The 21,612-nt window shown below is 37.2% G+C and overlaps 1 protein-coding gene across 2 annotated transcripts in view; it reads right to left on the bottom strand.

Annotated features, from left to right (window-relative positions):
• Positions 1-21,612, bottom strand: part of LOC119512632 (GC-rich sequence DNA-binding factor 2-like) — a 935,299-nt gene that overhangs the window by 16,258 nt on the left and 897,429 nt on the right. For both annotated transcript variants that reach the window (XM_037807420.1, XM_037807421.1), the window contains 7 exons: positions 19,223-19,341; positions 16,853-17,039; positions 15,482-15,605; positions 5,387-5,468; positions 4,777-4,889; positions 3,811-4,010; positions 2,299-2,437 (listed from right to left, as the gene is read on the bottom strand). In XM_037807420.1, the coding sequence (XP_037663348.1) occupies positions 2,299-2,437; positions 3,811-4,010; positions 4,777-4,889; positions 5,387-5,468; positions 15,482-15,605; positions 16,853-17,039; positions 19,223-19,341 (964 nt within the window). The remainder of the gene's footprint in view (positions 1-2,298; positions 2,438-3,810; positions 4,011-4,776; positions 4,890-5,386; positions 5,469-15,481; positions 15,606-16,852; positions 17,040-19,222; positions 19,342-21,612) is intronic.

Here is a 21,612-nt window from a genome sequence, read left to right as displayed (position 1 = left end):
CCATACCCTGAACTCAAAACCAGGAACAAGTAGCCCCTTTATTATGTATGAGATACACACCCCTTTGACTAACTCAAAGACCCTGCTCCAGTACTCACACTTCAGCATTTTCATTTTTACTTCTACTGGATCTTTCTCATCAGCCTACAAACAAATGATTATTTCTTGTATTTTTTTTTTAAATCCCTTTCTTGACTCTACTTCCCCCTCCAGCTACTGCACCATTTCTCTCTTTCCTTCTCCTGCAAAATTTCTCAACAAAACTCTCTAAACTTGCTCTCTCCAATTTCTCTCCTCCCATTAGCTCTTGAATTCCCTTCCATTAGGCCTTATCTCCCACCATGCAACTACCCAATCTGTCTTTATCAAGCCACAGAAGACCTTCTCATGCAAAATCCAATGGTTGATTCTAGGCCTCATTTGACTTGATCTTTCAGCAACAATTGCAACAACTGACCATTCATTCTTCCTAGAAACACTTTCTTCACTTGGCTTTGAGGATACCACCCTCCTCTGATTCCAGACCTACCTCTCTGGTCTCCTTTGCTGGCTGCTTGCCATGTTCTGGGCTAGAGTAGCCCAGGACTCAGGTCACTTACCTTTCCTTTTCCATCTACTACCCCTCCTTTATTATTTAAACCAGTCTTACGACTTTAAATGCTAGCTATATGCTAAGAAACACTAAATTTTTATCTTCAGCCTGGGCCTCCTCTTCAGGTTCATATACTCAACAGCCTACTTGGCATCTCCATTTGGATAACAGTCATCTCAAACTTAACATGTTCAAAACTGAGCTCCTGATGCACCTTCCCACCCTAAACCTGCTCCTCTCAGAGCCTTTTCCATTTGAGGAAATGACAACTCTGCCCTTCCAGCTGCTCAGGCCAAAAACCACGGAGTTATTCTTGACTCCTCCCTTTCTCTCCTGTCTCACAATCAATCCATTAGCAAATCCTGTTAGTACTACCTTCAAAATTATATAGAGACTTCAACCACTTTCCATCACTTGCATTTTAACACCTTAGTCCAAGCCACTATCATCTTTTGCCTGGATCACTGCAAAAGCCTCCTAAATGGTGTCCCTATAGTTCTTTCATAAATACAGTACCCAGAGTGATTCTGTTAAAATGTTAAGGCACATTGTGTCACTTCTCTACTCAAAATCCTCCAACTGCTTCTCATTCTCATGGTAAAAGATAAAATCTTATAAATGATTATAAGGCCCTCTATGATCCTGTCCCCTGTCATCCTGCTAACCTTTTCCTCCTACTCTCCCCCTTGCTACACAGACTTATTTGCTGTTCCTCAAGGTCTTTGCACATGCTGTTTCCACTGCTTCCCTCAGATATTCACATGGGTCACTTCCTTACTTCCTTCTGGTCTCTATACTATTGTCACCTTGTCAGGGAGCCCTTCCCTGGTCATTCAGTCTTAAATTGAAATTGCACTCCTCTTTGGTAATTTGTATCCCTTTTTCTTACTCTATTTTTCTCTTAGAACTTATAACTAACATGCTGTAGATTTTATCTGTCTTGTTTATCATCTGTCTTCTGTCCATGAGGGTGGAGAATATTATTTTGTTCACTGTTGTATATGTTGAAGTGATAACAGTGCCTGGCAAAGGATAGGCCCTTGTAAAATACAAGATGAATAACAGGATAAACTAAATAGATAAACAATAAAAACAAACAAACAAAAAACAAAAACAGTGACTTCTCAAACATATAGAAGGTTAGGCTTCTAACAACTTCAGAAACAGTTGGTCAAAGACTACAAACTGAGAGCCTCCTATTCCTTACAGAGTATGGGGGACAGAGCATTAAATACAATTAATTGTACAAATACAATTTAATTGCAGGCAAGGCAAGAGTCTTGAGTCTTCAATGCTAAGTGATTATGATTGCCACTGGCAGATGTTAAGGAAAATGTAGGCATGTTTTTTTTTTTAAAGAAATAGAGAAGAAGTAAAGGGCAGAAAGTTAAGGGGTGAAGTTAAGGGAAAGAAAGGGAGGCCTGTAGTATGGACGGAAGCATGCACTAACAAACGATGCAGGTACCACAGAACAGTGCTAAGTAACAAATGTGCAAGTTTCTGCTTACGAGCAACTTAGCAGTCAAATACATGTACATACAGGCATTTTGTAGCCAGCCTCAATTATGATACCTGTTGATTTTTGCTGCATATATTTTCTAGTGCCCCAAAACTTCTGAAAATCATATTTGCAACTGTAACAGAAATTAGTGACCTTCAACTCTGTCAAAGATCAACTTAAATTTACCAAGATGATAAAACAGTACCTGAAAGTTGAGGAATAATTGTTTTGTTGATGACAGCAGACAAGATTTTTTTATCCGAACCACCTTCCTTCTTCGAATCCTCCATAAATTCTTCTATAGATGTGAACCAAGGCATCTGTTTTAAACCTATGCAATCCAGCTTATAAATACAATTACAAAAGTTATAAATGAAATATAATATTCTTAAGTACTAGTTTATTTTTAAAATGGTTGTTACCAACTTTCTTAAAAAGCTCTGGTGATTATTATTTAAGGATCAAAGGAGAATAATTCATCTTTTATATAGCAGACCACCAAGGCTGGGCAGGATGACATGACTAAGACATGATGTCTAAGCAACATGACAAGAAGCTGGGTTTCATGCACGACAAATAATCAGTAAGTACCAACTGTGTTCCAGGACCTTCAGGGCCTACCACATGGCAAGCACCCTGCTAGATGTGAAATATTCATTTGTTATTCATTTGGAGCAGAACACGAAACAGCCAAGGAATTTGTTTATAAAAACTCATCTATCTTGAGCACAATTGACTCCTGGCTCCCTCAATTTCCATAGGCACAACTGTGTAATTTGCATGTGGTTTACCTTACCAGGCAAAGAGCAAGTGCCCAAATATTATTTGTTGAATGAATGAATAGATCTTGCTAGGTATAACTGAGTACCCAATACAACTTGAGTGGTTAATGACTAGGCTGCTGCCAACCAACAACCCGGTATTTTCTCTGGGATAAGCCTGGTTCCTGTACAACGAAGACACATGGCCCTGAACCTAACACAGCCGACAGGCTTGTATGACTAAAGGAGAGAAAGGTAAAAGGATATGGATCCATCTTTCACTTTGTTAAATCTTTATCTTCAGCTCTGGTCTTTTCCTAGAAATTCAGTTTCCCATTTCTGTTTGCTCACTGGGGCATATCCACATGGATGTCTCACTATCATTTCATTAACTATGAAGTAAAATTTCCTTCAAAGCCTTTTCTCTTTCTGGGAAGTTGCCATTTTTATAAATGGAACCATCTTTCTGATATACCTTCCCCCCTCTCTCTCTCCACCTGTTTAAATCCTGCATACCTTTTAAAGCCTAGTTCCAATTCCTTTTCGTAAACAGCTTTCCTAACCAACACTTCCCAAACCGTCATCTCTAACTTCAGAACTCTCCGCAACAAGGTTCCTATGTCTAATTTCTGTAAAGGGACGATAATTCTTAAGGCCCAATGCCACCTTATAATTTTTTGGGGGGAAGGGGAGTATGATCCCAAAGTTAACATAGAAGAAGCTAAAAATGTAACATGGTCAACTTTACTGATGTTTAGTGCTGCTCAGCCTTAAAAATAAAGTGAGAACCAAGAAAAGAATGTAGCTTAAAGTACACATTTCCAGATTGTGGCTCCAAAGTGCTAATTATCAGCTCTAACTCTGAGGGTGAATTATTTTATAGCTAACTTGATAGTAAGGGAATTTAAGTAACTAATGTGATCAGGATTATTTTTTCATATATAAAGTGTAAATACCTTAAGAGGATTCCAGTCAATCAACTGAATTCGTATTAGGGGATTTAAAAGCTTTGGTATGCATAAACTAATGAAAGCTTCATAATATGAATCAGGAAACTTTTCTCGCCACTGCCGAAATTTCAACAAAATATTCTGGACGTTACAAAAATCATCCTGTACATCTTCAAAAATCTTCTTATGATTCTGTAAAATGTCATCTGTGAAAAAAACAAGCTTCTTTAATATGCACATTTTAAGTCTGATTTTTAAATGTGCTCCTTATAAACACAATGAATTGAATTAAAAACTTTTCTTTGATAAATGATAAAATGATAAAAAAAATCACTTTAGTAATAACAGTAATAACATCAATACTATGCCAAAGCATTACACATATATTCTCATTTTGTCACCATAACCACCCTTCCTACAAGGCAGGTGATATGGTCTAGTTATTTACAGACAAAAAAACAAACAAACAAAAAATAACAAATAGTATACAACAACATCAGATTTGGGGGGTGGGGTGGGGGTGTCAAGGATTGCCTTACAGTAGTAAGCAGCAAAGCCCCTATTCAACCCAAGTCTACCCGATTCCAAAGCCCACACTCTTTGAATTATACACATCTTACCATCTCAGAATGCTAAAAATGGTTTAACTAAATTCAGTTGTTTTACAAAATAATATAGAATATACACAGTGTAGAAATAAAACCAAAATGTCCGTTTTTAATGGGAGAAAGGCTGAGGGAAAAAAATACAAAGATGCTAGAATACTGAAAATACCCCTCCCCCATTTTATCAGAGGTAGGAAGAGAAGATCTAAGGAAAAAAAAGTTTTTTTTTACCTGAATTTTCTCAACTGTTTCATATAGATTATGAATTTAAGGATAAAAACATAAAAATATAAGCCCAATCCCAGCAAAACATTTTCCACTATTTGACTACTTCAAACCAGGACACATCAGAAACTTGGTAATTGACCTTGGCCCTTTTGGAATTCAGTCATTTCTGCTGAAGACAGTTCATCATCACTAGAAGTTCCTTCCTCGTGATTGCAATTCCCAGAAAGTGTCCTTGCCTGTCTTCTTTGTGCCCTATATTTTCCAATAAACCAAAAATGAGTTAAAGGCAAATAGCTCCTGCTAAAAATAAATGCTTTAAAATAAGAGGCAAAAGTCATTTATTTAAAATGCCCAGGTTTATACCATCATATTAGTACATAACTTTATGTTAATATTTTTGACATTTTAGCTTTGTTAGTCTGAACTGGAGGTTTTCTCTTTTTTTCCTTAAGATATTCCCATACATACATTCCCATGGCCTAACCAGATTTTGGCGAAGGGGTAACGGTATAATAAGTACCAGCTTAGTTATGAGCAATTCCCAGCCTGATAAATGTCATTTTACCTATTCCTTTCAAATGATCCAAATATACCAGTGTGTCTTTAAACCCTGGGGTCATGGGCTGCTGAACTAAATTTTGGTTTTACATTATTCCCACAAATCAACATGTTAGGTTACAGTTAATTATACTTAAGTAGTGAAGAATACTTCCTCAATGATCTTCTAAGTCTTTACTTTATATAGCTACCTTCGGGATTCAATCTCTTCTAAAACCTGTTGAGTTTTTTCATCAGTAGCCAAGCTTTCATTTGTTGATGTCTCAGTGTTGCCTGTTAATGAATAAAACTGATTTCATACTGCAAATTCTCAAAAGAAATAAAATAAAACACTCTGTAAACAAAAGGAATAGCATGTGTGTATATATACTTATGTTTATACAAACACACACATGTAATATGCCTAAATTGTGTATTTTATGATGCAGTGAAATTGCAGTATTTAACTTCCTATCACAATATTAGGAGACATCTAGTTTGCTTGCCTAAGAAAATACACCTGTGCATTTGAGAATAACAAAGTTCCTTTCTTTATATTCCTTTTCATCAGTTTTTACCAGTTTTTTTCCTGTCCTTATAGCCAAATGCTAGAAATATTTGCAATATCAATATACTACTCATATTATTTCCTATTTCAATATATACATGTAATTTATCACCAACAAAATGTCATGCGGTTGGAAGTCTCTCTGCCTTTGCAGTTATCAGCTGTTTAGCATCACTTTCACTACCGTCTGGCAGCACCTTAATCAAAGGAAGACATGTTTGAAAATATAAAACCAGTGTGACAACTAAAAGGAAGCATCCAAATCTTGTATAATAAGATCTTATAGATGGATCTATACTGGAATCTACCAGACTTTTTTTTAATCTCCCTAACCAATCTGTGGAAGAGTCCTGGAAACTTTATAAAGTTAGATCACTAATACAGATTTTTTTTTTTAATCTTCATTTTATTGAGATATATTCACATACCATGCAGTCATACAAAACAAATCATACTTTCGATTGTTCACAGTACCATTACATAGTTGTACATTCATTACCTAAATCAATCCCTGACACCTTCATTAGCACACACACAAAAATAACAAGAATAATAATTAGAGTGAAAAAGAGCAATTGAAGTAAAAAAGAACACTGGGTACCTTTGTCTGTTTGTTTCCTTCCCGTTTTTCTACTCATCCATCCATAAACTAGACAAAGTGGAGTGTGGTCCTCATGGCTTTCCCAATCCCATTGTCACCCCTAATAAGCTACATTTTTATACAACCGTCTTCGAGATTCATGGGTTCTGGGTTGTAGTTTGACAGTTTCAGGTATCCACCACCAGCTACCCCAATTCTTTTTTTTTTTTTTTTTTTAATTCAGTTTTATTGAAATATATTCACAAACCATACAGTCATCCATGGTATACAATCAACTGTTCACAGTATGATCATATAGTTATGCGTTCATCACCACAATCTATTTCTGAACATTTTCCTTACATCAGAAAGAATCAGAATAAGAATAAAAAATAAAAGTGAAAAGAGAATACCCACACCATCCCCCCATCCCACCCTATTTGTCATTTAGTTTTTACTCCCATTTTTCTACTGATTCTTTTTTTTCAATTTTTTAACTTTGTTTATCAAAAAATTAAAAACAGGCAAACAACAACCAAAAAAACCCCACAACATTTCAAACAAAGCAATGGATTAAGGAAAACAAATAACCTAAAATAACTACTTTGCTTTCAATATGTTCCTACCATACCCCAAGAAAATTAATAAACCATGTCCAAACAGAGGAGTAAGAAAAACAAATAATCTAAAATAACTACATTGCTTCCAACATGTTCCTACCATACCCCAAGAAAATTAACAACCCCTAAGAAAACAAAGGAATAAGAGAAAAAAAAAAACCTAAAATAACTCTATTGCTTCCAACATGATCTTACTATATCCAAGAAAGTTTACAAACCATAATCATTCCTGAGCATTCCCATAACATTGAGATTACCCTCCATAGTTTATCTGTTCTTATTAGATTATCATTCCCCCTCCACTAATTGGTATCTCTAGGTCCCCTACATTCTACAGTATAAAACACTGTACATTTTTCACAGAATTCACATTAGTGGTAACATACAATATCTCTCTTTTTGTGCCTGGCTTATTTAGCTCAGCATTATGTCTTTTTTTTTTTTTTTTTTTAAATCTTCATTTTATTGAGATATATTCATATACCACGCAGTCATACAAAACAAATCGTACTTTCGATTGTTCACAGTACCATTACATAATTGTACATTCATCACCCAAATCAATCCCTGACACCTTCATTAGCACACACACAAGAATAACAAGAATAATAATTAGAGTGAAAAAGAGCAATTGAAGTAAAAAACAACACTGGGTACCTTTGTCTGTTTGTTTCCTTCCCCTATTTTTCTACTCATCCATCCATAAACTAGACAAAGTGGAGTGTGGTCCTTATGGCTTTCCCAATCCCCTTGTCACCCCTCATAAGCTACATTTTTATACAACTGTCTTCGAGATTCATGGGTTCTGGGTTGTAGTTTGATAGTTTCAGGTATCCACCACCAGCTACCCCAATTCTTTAGAACCTAAAAAGGGTTGTCTAAATTGTGCGTAAGAGTGCCCACCAGAGTGACCTCTCGGCTCCTTTTGGAATCTCTCTGCCACTGAAGCTTATTTCATTTCCTTTCACATCCCCCTTTTGGTCAAGAAGATGTTCTCCGTCCCACGATGCCGGGCCTACATTCCTCCCTGGGAGTCATATTCCACGTTGCCAGGGAGAGTCACTCCCCTGGGTGTCCGATCCCACGTAGGGGGGAGGGCAGTGATTTCACCTTTCAAGTTGGCTTAGCCAGAGAGAGAGGGCCACATCTGAGCAACAAAGACGCATTCGGGAGGAGGCTCTTAGGCACAACCATAGGGAGGCCCAGCCTCTCCTCTGCAGCAACCGTCTTCCCAAGGGTAAAACCTATGGTAGAGGGCTCAACCCACCAAACCACCAGTCCCCTATGTCTGTGGTCATGTTAGCAACCATGGAGGTGGGGTAGGCGAATACCCTTGCATTCTCCACAGACTCCTCAAGGGGGCACTACATCTTTTTTTTTCCTTGTTTTTCTTTTTTTTTTCTTTAACTTTCCCTTCTTTTTTAAATCAACTGTATGAAAAAAAAGTTAAAAAGAAAACAAACATACAATAAAAGAACATTTCAAAGAGACCATAACAAGGGAGTAACAAAAAGACAACTAACCTAAGATAACTGCTTTACTTCCAACATGTTCCTACTTTACCCCAAGAAAGTTACTTAATATAGCAACATTTCTGTGAACTTGTTCCTACTATATCCATCAGAAAGTAACAGACCATAGTCATTGCTGGGCATCCCCAGAACGTTAAATAGCTTATCTGTTCTTCTTGGATTATTGTTCCCCCTTCCTTAATTGCTCTCTACTGCTAGTTCCCCTACATTCTACATTATAAATCATTTGTTTTACATTTTTCAAAGTTCACATCAGTGGTAGCATATAATATTTCTCTTTTTGTGCCTGGCTTATTTCGCTCAGCATTATGTCTTCAAGGTTCATCCATGTTGTCATATGTTTCACGAGATCGTTCCTTCTTACTGCCGCGTAGTATTCCATCGTGTATATATACCACATTTTATTTATCCACTCATCTGTTGAAGGACATTTGGGTTGTTTCCATCTCTTGGCAATTGTGAATAATGCTGCTATGAACATTGGCGTGCAGATATCTGTTCGTGTCACTGCTTTCCGATCTTCCGGGTATATACCGAGAAGTGCAATCGCTGGATCGAATGGTAACTCTATATCTAGTTTTCTAAGGAACTGCCAGACTGACTTTCAGGGTGGTTGAACCATTATACAGTCCCACCAACAATGAAAAAGAGTTCCAATTTCTCCACATCCCCTCCAGCATTTGTAGTTTCCTGTTTGTTTAATGGCAGCCATTCTAACCGGTGTTAGATGGTGTCTCATTGTGGTCTTAATTTGCATCTCTCTAATAGCTAGTGAAGCTGAACATTTTTTCATGTGTTTCTTGGTCATTTGTATGTCCTCTTCAGAGAATTGTCTTTTCATATCTTTTGCCCATTTTATAATTGGGCTATCTGTACTATTGTCATTGAGTTGTAGGATTTCTTTATATATGCAAGATATCAGTCTTTTGTCAGATACATGGTTTCCAAAAATTTTTTCCCATTGAGTTGGCTGCCTCTTTACCTTTTTGAGAAATTCCTTTGAGGTGCAGAAACTTCTAAGCTTGAGGAGTTCCCATTTATCTATTTCTTCTTTTGTTGCTTGTGCTTTGGGTGTAAAGTCTGGGAAGTGGCCACCTAATACAAGGTCTTGAAGATGTTTTCCTACATTATCTTCTAGGAGTTTTATGGTACTTTCTTTTATATTGAGATCTTTGGTCCATTTTGAGTTAATTTTTGTGTAGGGGGTGAGGTAGGGGTCCTCTTTCATTCTTTTGGATATGGATATCCAACTCTCCCAGCCCCATTTGTTGAAAAGACCATTATGACTCAGTTCAGTGACTTTGGGGGCCTTATCAAAGATCAGTCGGCCATAGATCTGAGGGTCTGTCTCTGAATTCTCAATTCGATTCCATTGATCTATATGTCTATCTTTGTGCCAGTACCATGCTGTTTTGGCAACTGTGGCTTTATAATAAGCTTCAAAGTCAGGGAGTGTAAGTCCTCCCACTTCGTTTTTCTTTTTTAGAGTGTCTTTAGCAATTCGAGGCATCTTCCCTTTCCAAATAAATTTGATAACTAGCTTTTCCAAGTCTGCAAAGTAGGTTGTTGGAATTTTGATTGGGATTGCACTGAATCTGTAGATGAGTTTGGGTAGAATTGGCATCTTAATGACATTTAGCCTTCCTATCCATGAACATGGAATATTTTTCCATCTTTTAAGGTCCCCTTCTATTTCTTTTAGTAGAGTTATGTAGTTTTCTTTGTATAGGTCTTTTACATCTTTGGTTAAGTTGATTCCTAGGTACTTGATTTTTTTAGTTGCTATTGAAAACGGTATCCTTTTCTTGAGTGTCTCCTCAGTTTGTTCACCTCTAGCATATAGAAACATTACTGACTTATGTGCATTAATCTTGTATCCCACTACTTTGCTAAATCTGTTTATTAGCTCTAGTAGCTGTATCGTCAATTTCTCAGGGTTTTCTAGATATAAGATCATATCATCTGCAAACAATGACAGTTTTACTTCTTCTTTTCCAATTTGGATGCCTTTTATTTCTTTGTCTTGCTGGATTGCCCTGGCTAGCACTTCCAGCACAATGTTGAATAACAGTGGTGACAGCGGGCATCCTTGTCTTGTTCCTGATCTTAGAGGGAAGGCTTTCAGTCTCTCACCATTGAGTACTATGCTGGCTGTGGGTTTTTCATATATGCTCTTTATCATGTTGAGGAAGTTTCCTTCAATTCCTACCTTTTGAAGTGTTTTTATCAAAAAGGGATGTTGGATTTTGTCAAATGCTTTTTCAGCATCTATTGAGATGATCAATTGATTTTTCCCTTTGACTTGTTAATGTGTTGTAATACATTGATTGATTTTCTTATGTTGAACCATCCTTGCATGCCTGGAATGAACCCCACTTGGTCATGGTGTATGATTTTTTTAATGTGTCTTTGGATTCGATTTGCAAGTATTTTGTTGAGGATTTTTGCATCTATATTCATTAGGGAGATTGGCCGGTAGTTTTCCTTTTTTGTAGCATCTTTGCCTGGTTTTGGTATTAGATTGATGTTAGCTTCAAAAATGAGTTAAGTAGTGTTCCATTTTCTTCAACGTTTGGAAGAGTTTGAGTAAGATTGGTGTCAGTTCCTTCTGGAAAGTTTGGCAGAATTCCCCTGTGAAGCCATCTGGCCCTGGGCATTTATTTGTGGGAAGATTTTTGATGACTGATTGGATCTCTTTGCTTGTGATGGGTTGGTTGAGGTCTTCTATTTCTTCTCTGGTCAGTCTAGGTTGTTCATATGTTTCCAGGAAATTGTCCATTTCCTCTACATTATCCAGTTTGTTGCCACAGAGTTGTTCATAATATCCTCTTATAATTTTTTTAATTTCTTCAGGATCTGCAGTTATGTCACCTTTTTCATTCATTATTTTGTTTATAGGGGTCTTCTCTCTTTTGATTTTGTCAGTCTAGCTAGGGGCTTGTCAATCTTGTTGATCTTCTCAAAGAACCAGCTTTTGGTGATATTTATCCTCTCTATTGTTTTTTTGTTCTCTATATCATTTATTTCTGCTTTAATCCTTGTTATGTCTTTTCTTCTACTTGGTTTAGGATTGGTTTGCTGTTCATTTTCTAGCTTCTTCAGTTGATCCATTAGTTCTTTGATTTTGGCTCTTTCTTCCTTTTTAATATATGCGTTTAGTGCTATAAATTTCCCCCTTAGCACTGCTTTTGCTGCATCCCATAGGTTTTGGTACGTTGTGTTCTCATTTTCATTCGTCTCTATATATTTAGCAATTTCTCTTTCTATTTCTTCTTTAACCCACTGATTGTTTAGGAGTGTGTTGTTTAACCTCCAGGTATTTGTGGATTTTCTAAGTCTCTGATGGTTATTGACTTCTAATTGTATTCCATTGTGGTCAGAGAATGTGCTTTGAATAATTTCAATCTTTTTAAATTTATTAAGGCTTGTTTTATGTCCCAGCATATGATCTGTTCTGGAGAAAGTTCCATGAGCACTAGAAAAGTATGTGTATCCTGGTGATTTGGGATGTAATGACCTGTATATGTCTGTTAAATCTAATTCATTTATCAGATTGTTTAGGTTTTCAATTTCCTTACTGGTCTTCTGTCTGGTTGATCTATCTATAGGAGAGAGTGATGTGTTGAAGTCGCCCACAATTATTGTGGAAACATCAATTGCTTCCTTTAGTTTTGCCAGTGTTTCTCTCATGTATTTTGTGGCACCTTGATTGGGTGCATAGACATTTACGATTGTTATTTCTTCTTGCTGAATTGCCCCTTTTATTAGTATGTAGTGGCCTTCTTTGTCTCTCAAAACATCCCTGCATTTGAAGTCTATTTTATCTGAGATTAATATTGCTACACCTGCTTTCTTTTGGCTGTAGCTTGCATGAAATATTTTTTTCCATCCTTTCACTTTCAGTTTCTTTGTGTCCCTGTGTCTAAGATGAGTCTCTTGTATGCAACATATTGATGGTTCATTTTTTTTGATCCATTCTGCGAATCTATATCTTTTAATTGGGGAGTTTAATCCATTTACATTCAACGTTATAACCGTGAAGGCATTTCGTGAATCAGCCATCTTATCTTTTGGTTTATGTTTGTCATATTTTTCCCGTCTATTAATATCCTTTATTGTACTGATACCGAATCTCTTTAGTACTGAACCTTTCTCCAAGTCTCTCTGTCCTTTCTTTGTTTCTCTGTCTGTAGGGCTCCCTTGAGTATCTCCAGTACGGCAGGTCTCTTGTTAGCAAATTCTCTCAGCATTTGTTTGTCTGTGAAAAATTTAAGCTCTCCCTCAAATTTGAAGGAGAGCTTTGCTGGATAAAGTATTCTTGGCTGGAAATTTTTCTCACTCGGAATTTTAAATATATCATGCCACTGCCTTCTTGCCTCCATGGTGGCTGCTGAGTAGTCACTGCTTAGTCTTATGCTGTTTCCTTTGTATGTGGTGAATTGCTTTTCTCTTGCTGCTTTCAGAACTTGCTCCTTCTCTTCTGTGTTTGACAGTGTGATCAGTATATGTCTCGGAGTGGGTTTATTTGGATTTATTCTTTTTGGAGTTCGCTGAGCATTTATGATTTGTGTATTTATGTTGTTTAGAAGATTTGGGAAGTTTTCCCCAACAATGTCTTTGAATACTCTTCCTAGACCTTTACCCCTTTCTTCCCCTTCTGGGACACCAATGAGCCTTATATTTGGACGTTTCATATTATCTATCATATCCCTGAGGTCCATTTCGATTTTTTCAATTTTTTTCCCCATTCTTTCTTTTATGCTTTCATTTTCCATTCTGTCATCTTCCAGGTCACTGATTCGTTGTTCAACTTCCTCTAGTCTTGTACTATGAGTGTCCAGAATCTTTTTAATTTGGTCAACAGTTTCTTTAATTTCCATAAGATCATCCATTTTTTTATTTAGTCTTGCAATGTCTTCGTTATGCTCTTATAGGGTCTTCTTGATTTCCTTTCTCTCCCGTACTATGGTCTCATTGTTCATCTTTAGTTCTTTGAGTAGCTGCTCTAGGTGCTGTGTCTCTTCTGGTCTTTTGATTTGGGTGCTTGGGCTTGGGTTATCTATATCGTGTGTTTTTTTCATATGCTTTATAATTTTCTGTTGTTTTTGGCCTGTTGGCATTTGCTGAACTTGATAGGGTTCTTTTAGGATTTGTAGACCAATTGAAGTCCTTATCTCTAATTTATCAGATCTACAGCTTCGTGGAGTACACTTTCTCTAACTAACCAGCAGGTGGCGTCCATGAGCCACCTGTTCTCCACAAGCCAGTTCTCCCCTGCTTAGCCTTTTTGGTGAGTGGGGGAGTGAGTCTTGTGGGGTCCAATTGGTGTACCAAGCTTGCGTGTGTAGTTGGTGTTGCCTGCCCTGTATATGGGGCGTGTTTCTGGGCAGTCAGGGAGGGGGTGTGGCCCTAACAATCAAATCTCCCTTGTGATCCTAGAGTTTTAAAGCTGATGCAATAGTCTAATCCTTCAGTTCAGTCCTGCCACAGTTTGTCTCTGCCAATGACCCACAACTCCTTTGTATTGGTGTATGGCTCCTGAGACTTGCAAGTGGGCCCCTCTTCCAGGCTGTGCACCCCGGGTCCTCTGTTGAGGGATGACTGTGCTATGTCACAGGTGAGTGCTGTCCCCCCAGGGCAGTTCTGGGCTGCTGGTCTGTGTAGGGAGGCTCCCAGTCTGCTGAAATGATGGCTGAATGGGGCTTTGTTAATTCACACTGCTCCGCCTTCCCAACTCTGGGACAATCAGCTGAGGTTGCAGGGAAGGCTAATGTCCACACCGAGTTTTGTGGTGTTTGCGTGTTATCTGAAGCACTTCCGTCACATTGGGTTGTCTGGGGCAGCTCTGGGCTATGGGGCTGGCGACGGGCAGGAGTGTTTCCTGTCCACGAGGATGATGGCTGTGAACGGACACCCCCCTTTTCTTGGGAAGTTGTGGTGTTTAGTGAATTTTCTCAGCCACTGGATTATTGCCTTGTCCCAGAGCTCTCTTAGTTCTGCACTTGAGTTGATCTGCCCAAATAGTAAGTCTTTGAAGCTTTCTGTATTGGGCTTCTTAGAGTAATTGTTTTAGAAAAAGAAAAAAGGATTAAAAAAAAAAAAAAAAAAAAGGGCCCTCCTCAGAGATCTAATGGGTTATTGAAATGCTAAGAGACAAAGCAACCAGGGCCATTAAGGAAAGGTCCACAGGGCAGAGAGATCAGCTTTTCTTCGGGATTTGCATATGTGCCTCGGGGCCTGAGCTCTGTCCTTCCCCCTTTCTATGTTCACCAGAACTCCAAAAATCCTCCGCTTTTATTTTGGAGTTTTTCGTGTTGTTTTTTTTCTATGCGTGTCTCCTCTCTGCTGGGCTGGCTGCTCACAGATTCTCTGGTGTCTGGTCTCAGTCTATCTATGGTTGGAGTTTGGATCAGTAGAATGAGTTTCCGATAAGGGCTGCCACTGCAGTTCTCCCTACTCCTTCCTGGAGCTGACAGCCCCTCCTCCCACGGGACTGAGCCTGGCAGGGAGGGGCGCGGGTCCCCTGGCGGCAAAAACTTAGAGATTTCGCTGATCTCAGCAGTTCAACGTTTTCATGAGTGTTGTATGAAGTATGCCCAAAGTCAGATTGCTCTGTGGTGTCCAGTCCACGCAGTTCCTGGCTTTCTGCCTACTTTCCTGGAGGAGTAACTAAAACATACAGCTCACCAGTCCGCCATCTTGCCCCGCCTCCCTCTAATACAGATTTATGTGAACCCATCTCAAAACATTCATGAAATGGCCAAACATCTTGTCTCAAATACTAATTGATTAGGAAGTTATTTTGATTTTTCAGTCTTAGACTTAATTTAAGACATTTTGAAGCCCTAACTCTAAATGTTTTGACTTTTGGATGTGGGTGAGTGAAAGGTTAGCGGGAAAATAGGTAAAAAGCAATTTTTTAATACAGGATTAAAAATATTTTCATTTTCTAGCTTATAGTTTAACTTTATGAATAATAAATTATATCGAATAGGAAAAATACTAACGTGATAACTGCTGTAAATATGTTGATTCGTGTTTTAATTCATCTTGCCTGCGTTTCATAAAGGTCATGGCTTGTTTTAAAAGGAGTGCATGCATGGATGATTCTATTTCTTGGATGCTGATAATCTGAAATACATACATAATAACATTTTGAAGGTCATAAAGTAACAAATTATAAAAATTGTGAAAAGTAATATTTAGAAGATATACAAAAGCCTATGTATACGCTTAATTCTCATATAAAGAAACATCTTCAATACTATCACATTTCAATTATAAAACAATGTGATCAATAGAACTAGCTGCCCAAACTCTTAATATTAAAAAATAGAAAATCGGCATACAGTACTGGAAACAGCTAAAAATAATATTAATGAAACTCAATGCATTGGAGTCAGGAACATGGAGGGACCTGCTTTTGATAAGAGGAAGGACTCCTCTTCCTTTGAAATAGAAGAGGGGGAGGAAATGATGGGCGCAGCTATTTTCCATAGGGGCAGACTGCAGGGGGGCACTTGAGGAAACTGGTGAAGTTTGAAATATTGGAGAGTGGAAGACAGCCAGAGAGAGACAGGCAAGAAAGCTGTGGAGCAGAAATGAGACTAGATGAAACTGGCATTTCTTATACTTCTTGGGCAACAATTCCTCTTACCCCATGATGTTCCACAGCTGCTGCTACGTATTACATCAATGTGCAGAAAGACAGGACTTCAACAGTGTAACTTACTTCAAGGATGAGTGAAGAAAGAAAACCACATTGTAATAAATACCTCAGAAAGTAACTACAAGTGATGTTAAAGGTAGCTAACTTAAAACAGCAGCGTGGGGAATGCATTCTACTATTTCCTAACATTTTAAATGTAAATAAATAATAATATTGAAAGCAGAACATAAGATTTCAAAAATGCTTAGTTTCCTTAAGAAGAAAAAAAAAAAAAAAGGACAACTGCATAAGCAAAGGGCTTGCTTGAGATCTAATACAATATATATACAAAAATTTTTTTTCAATCTAGGAAATTAATAAAATAAAACTGGCACAATCTCTCTGGAGGATTATTTGGCAAAATGTTCCATATGCCTTAAAAATATGTATACCTCTTGATTTAATAATTCACTTTCAAGTAATTTTTCTTACACAATTTTATACACAAAAATTTATACATAAAATTTTATACAGCATTATTTACAATAGCAAAATAATTATACAACACCTTAATGTCCATCAATAAGGGAATGCTTAGTATTATAATTCAAAAATGTATAGGAAAAACACTAGAAGAATATATTTAGATGTGGGATTTAGACAATTTTTTAAAAATTGTGTTGGGATTCTTCAGAAAAAGGAACTGACAAAAAGATTTATAGTCATGTACCTTTTCATTAAGACAGTCAATTAAATTTTCCACATAAATTTTCATGCTTTTATAGAATTTATAATTTAGAGCCTGATTTGATGAATTCTCTAGATTCTGGATCATACTCTTTGAGGTCTTGACATCTTCTTTGTATTTTTCAAACTCCCTCAGATGTGAACGATGAGTATCCTGTAGTAACGTTAATCTAAACAAATAAAATAAATAATTAGTAAAACTTGCTTCACTTTTCAAACTTTTATTTCTACTGTTGTAAGTAGCAACCTAATGAAGGTTTTTTCTAAAGCTCTCTTACAAAGAGACCATCATAGAAACTGGTTGGTCATTACATAAACCTGAGTTTACCAGACTTGCTGAGCAAAGGAGAACACAACACTCTTGAAAGAAGTCTCAAAAGGTGAAAGGTATGTAAGGGTACTTACAAGATTTTACGGGCTGATCACAGGATAGTTTTATTTTATTTTTTTCATTGTTCCAAAGTGTTTTCTTTTATTTTGAACTCATTGAAAGAAATAAAATTATATTTTTTTAAAAATATAGAGTAATCTCACAAACTGAGGAAAGCCAAGAACAAAAAGAACAAGTTAGTAAATTTTCCTTAGAGGCAGCTCTAATAACTATAAAATGGATTTTCTCCTTCCTAGCTTTTATAAAAAAGAAAAACAAATTTCCCTATTTTTAAGGTATCAGAAAGCACAGAGTAATTAAGGTTAAGTACAAGCTTTCAAAAGCTGCTACTTTCCTTTCTTTTAATATCAACTATTAAATTGCACATGTAACTAACAATGTAAATTTGAGAATTTCACACTCATGACCAGAATTTCAAAAATCTGGTCATATTTTATCAAAATCTTAGTACTTCTTAGTAAGAAAGTCTAAAGTATCTGAACTTATATCACAATAACTGAAAGGGGCCAGACAGCAGGAAGAGCTGCATCTGCAGCCAAAACCAGTCAAAAAGCACCAATCTCAGGAGACTCTGATGCAGCTAGAAATTTATAGCAAAGCCACATTCCTAAACCGCTGGAATTACCCACAAAAGCAGATCAAATCCTAATGGTCACAGGATAGTTTTAGAGTGAAAGTTTTTAAGAGTGGTCTAAGCAAGGATTGATCAGAATTTGTAACCCATGTGAATTACAGGAACAATCAGTGCTTGTTAAATTTAAAACACGGGAGTCCATGTAGATTTACTGTTGGTTTGTCTGTAGTCCTTCTTGGTATTAAATGTAAAACCACTTGAGCACATTATGGAGTTGGTACAATTTATCTGTTTTGTAACTCATAATGGTTTCTGTTTTATTTGTCATTAGAATTTGATGCTCCTTGAGGAATATTTCATTTCTTCTGCTGCTGCAGTAGCCCCTATATGCCCCTCTATTAAGGTTAAGGCATCTGACTTCCTTTCAGCTCTGGTGACTGTCACATGTATCAAATGATGTTACCTGAAAAAACTGTCAAATATAAATCAATTTCTGCTTATCAATAAACATTCAGTTACGACTCATGCAGACATGCCAAAGGAGGAATGAGAAACAATGTTTCTTTAAAAATATCTATAATATGTTTTCCACTAATGGACTCTGAATGCCTTAAAATTGGAGAATTAACCACAAATAAAGTAACAAATTCAAGGAATGTGGACATGAATCAGACTTAGATTTTTAATTCAACTCCTTCTGTTAACCTGCTCCATACCAGAAACTCTTCAGCACTTGCCTAGGCCAAATATCCTCTTTCTGAGTTGCCCTGAATAATGGCTACAGCATTTGTTCTTCAGTATTTCCTCACTCTATACAAAGAACATGAAAAGGCTAAGAATAGCAAGAGTTAAGAAATAAAAGCAAGATAATAATATACAGCAGGTAATATTAATAAAATATTTTAATTAAGTAGAATATCATTGATAAGAGCAAACACAAAAGTACATATTATTTACAAAAAGCCAAGATACACGACAGGGTATATATATTGTGCATCTTTCTATACGGAAAAGTGTCCTATATACAAATATGTGCTTGCAGAGGTATATAGTTGATTCTCATTATTAGTGGTAGCTATATTCTACAGACTCACTGTGGATACTGAATTACTGAATGGTGAACCACTGCTTTGACGAGAGATACAGGGTTAGGCCTCTGGTCACATTTTTGTTAACTGATCAAAACATCTTTGTTTTATATGTGTTTATGTTTAAAGACACCCGATTAAATATAAATATATATATTGGTAATTCATTAACATTGAACTAATAGCCAACTATAAGTTCATTTGATATTAATATTTAATAATTAGAAAGAATATAGTGCTAATTTTCCACTGTTAAATAAATAGGACCAATGTAAATTTCAAAAACGAATTATTACTTACTTAGTATTTAATTGCTTCTTTATAATTTCTAAATTTATTGGTGGAAATGAAATCGAAGTATAAAACTTTTTCTTCATTGTTTGAGATTCACTGCTGTAGGAAAGGTCTATGTCTCCTCCCTAAAAATAATAAGGAATTAATGGTTTTTAAACATCTCATTTATTTTAAAAATGCCAATGTATGAAAGAAGACTCCATTCCTCAAAGTCTCTCCCATCACAAAAGTGGCAATTTTTCATATTTACAATAAAATGTTTTTAAAATCTTCACAACCTTAAATTTAGAACTTTAAATTCATGCAAAAGGCATATTACAAAATCATAGTTTTCACAAAAGCTTAGTTTTCACTGTTCTTAAAGCTTATTTCATTTACAGTTTCATGCCATTAGTAAGAAATTTTGGTTACTTAAAAATGAAACAGACTTCTGGTAGACCAAGATGATGGTGTAAGACGACCCCACCCCCCACTGAGTCTTTGAACAGCTAGCAAAAAATGACAGAGTTATCTTGCTCAAAACTCTGGAAAACAGTTAAAGGTTGCAAAAACTAAGCGAGTGCTAAATTAAGAAAACAGCTTCAAAAATGGTAAGAGAACCTTATGGCGCCTTTGCTGGTCCTTCTTCCACCCCTTCCCTCGAGCAATGTATAGCCAGCCGGTGCTCCCATTACTGGTCCCTGGCCTTGTTCCAGAGGGAGCAGAGCAAACCTATGTGCATACTGGAGTGCCTATAGGTCAGTGCCAATCTATCAAGTGGTAGCCTGAAAGCTGAACCAGAAAACTCATCACTGGCTCACTCTCCCAGAACTTCTTAGGCAGAAGCACATTGCTAACAGTTAAAGCAGTGTAAGAAACAATTAATTCAAAGCAGCATGGGGCAAAGGGTTTCTGAATTTTTATCTTGTTCCTTTAGATGGACTATCTTTTCCTGTTCTTTGAAAAATTTGTGTTTTCTTGTGTTGCATACTGTACATTTTAATATTTTAAAGGGCTAACATCTGTATTTTAAGACATACAATTAGAGCACACAGAAGAGGGGAAAAGTCTGTTGAATAGGCAGTTGAGGGGATATTTGGATTCCTGTAAACAGGGCAATTCCTAAAGCCAGGAAGTGAGCATAAGCCCAGGAAAAGATGAGTGCTCAGGCAAGATGGACAGGACTCTGCACTTCACGTTTGCCTTGGGCTGGTCTTCTTAATAGGAGGGCTAACCTCTGAAGAAGAGCACCAGCAAAAGCAGAGCCAATTTGTAAAGCCTACAAAAGATGTTTTTGCATTGGTTTGTTTGTTTTGATTATCTCCTGGCATTCAAGAAAATCTCCATCGTATTACTAGCTGGATATAAACTTAAGGAACAGACAGGTCTGGGACTAAATCCCAGAGTTAACCCTTTAAAATATTAAAGCGTATAGTGTGCAACAGAAGATTACAACACAAATTTTTCAAAAAACAGGAAAAGATGGTCCATCTAAAGGAACAAGATAAAAATTCAGAAACCATCAATGAAGAATACCAGACTTTGGACATACTGGCCAAAGAATTTTAAAAAATTATCTTCAGAGGAGGCGGGGCAAGATGGCAGACTGGTGAGCTGTATGTTTTAGTTACTCCTCCAGGAAAGTAGGTAGAAAGCCAGGAACTGCGTGGACTGGACACCACAGAGCAATCTGACTTTGGGCATACTTCATACAACACTCATGAAAACGTCGAACTGCTGAGATCAGTGAAATCTGTAAGTTTTTGCGGCCAGGGGACCCGCGCCCCTCCCTGCCAGGCTCAGTCCCGGGGGAGGAGGGGCTGTCAGCTCCGGGAAGGAGAAGGGAGAATTGCAGTGGCTGCTCTTATCGGAAACTCATTCTACTGATTCAAACTCCAACCATAGATAGACTGAGACCAGACACCAGAGACTCTGAGAGCAGCCAGCCCAGCAGAGAGGAGACAGGCATAGAAAAAAAACAACACGAAAAACTCCAAAATAAAAGCAGAGGATTTTTGGAGTTCTGGTGAACACAGAAAGGGGAAGGGCGGAGATCAGGCCTTGAGGCGCATATGCAAATCCCGAAGCAAAGCTGATCTCTCTGCCCTGTGCACCTTTCCTTAATGGCCCTGGTTGCTTTGTCTCTTAGCATTTCAATAACCCATTAGATCTCTGAAGAGGGCCCGTTTTTTTTTTTTTTTTTTTTTTTTTAAATCCTTTTTTCTTTTTCTAAAACAATTACTCTAAGAAGCCCAATACAGAAAGCTTCAAAGACTTACTATTTGGGCAGGTCAAGTCAAGAGCAGAACTAAGAGAGCTCTGAGACAAAACGCAATAATCCAGTGGCTGAGAAAATTCACTAAACACCACAACTTCCCAAGAAAAGGGGGGTGTCCGCTCACAACCATCATCCTCGT

The sequence above is a fragment of the Choloepus didactylus genome, chromosome 17, assembly GCF_015220235.1.
Source record: "Choloepus didactylus isolate mChoDid1 chromosome 17, mChoDid1.pri, whole genome shotgun sequence".
In the NCBI taxonomy this organism is placed as follows: Eukaryota; Metazoa; Chordata; class Mammalia; order Pilosa; family Megalonychidae; genus Choloepus; species Choloepus didactylus.
Note: the sequence above shows the minus strand (reverse complement) of the source record. Positions and strands in the feature narration are given on the sequence as shown.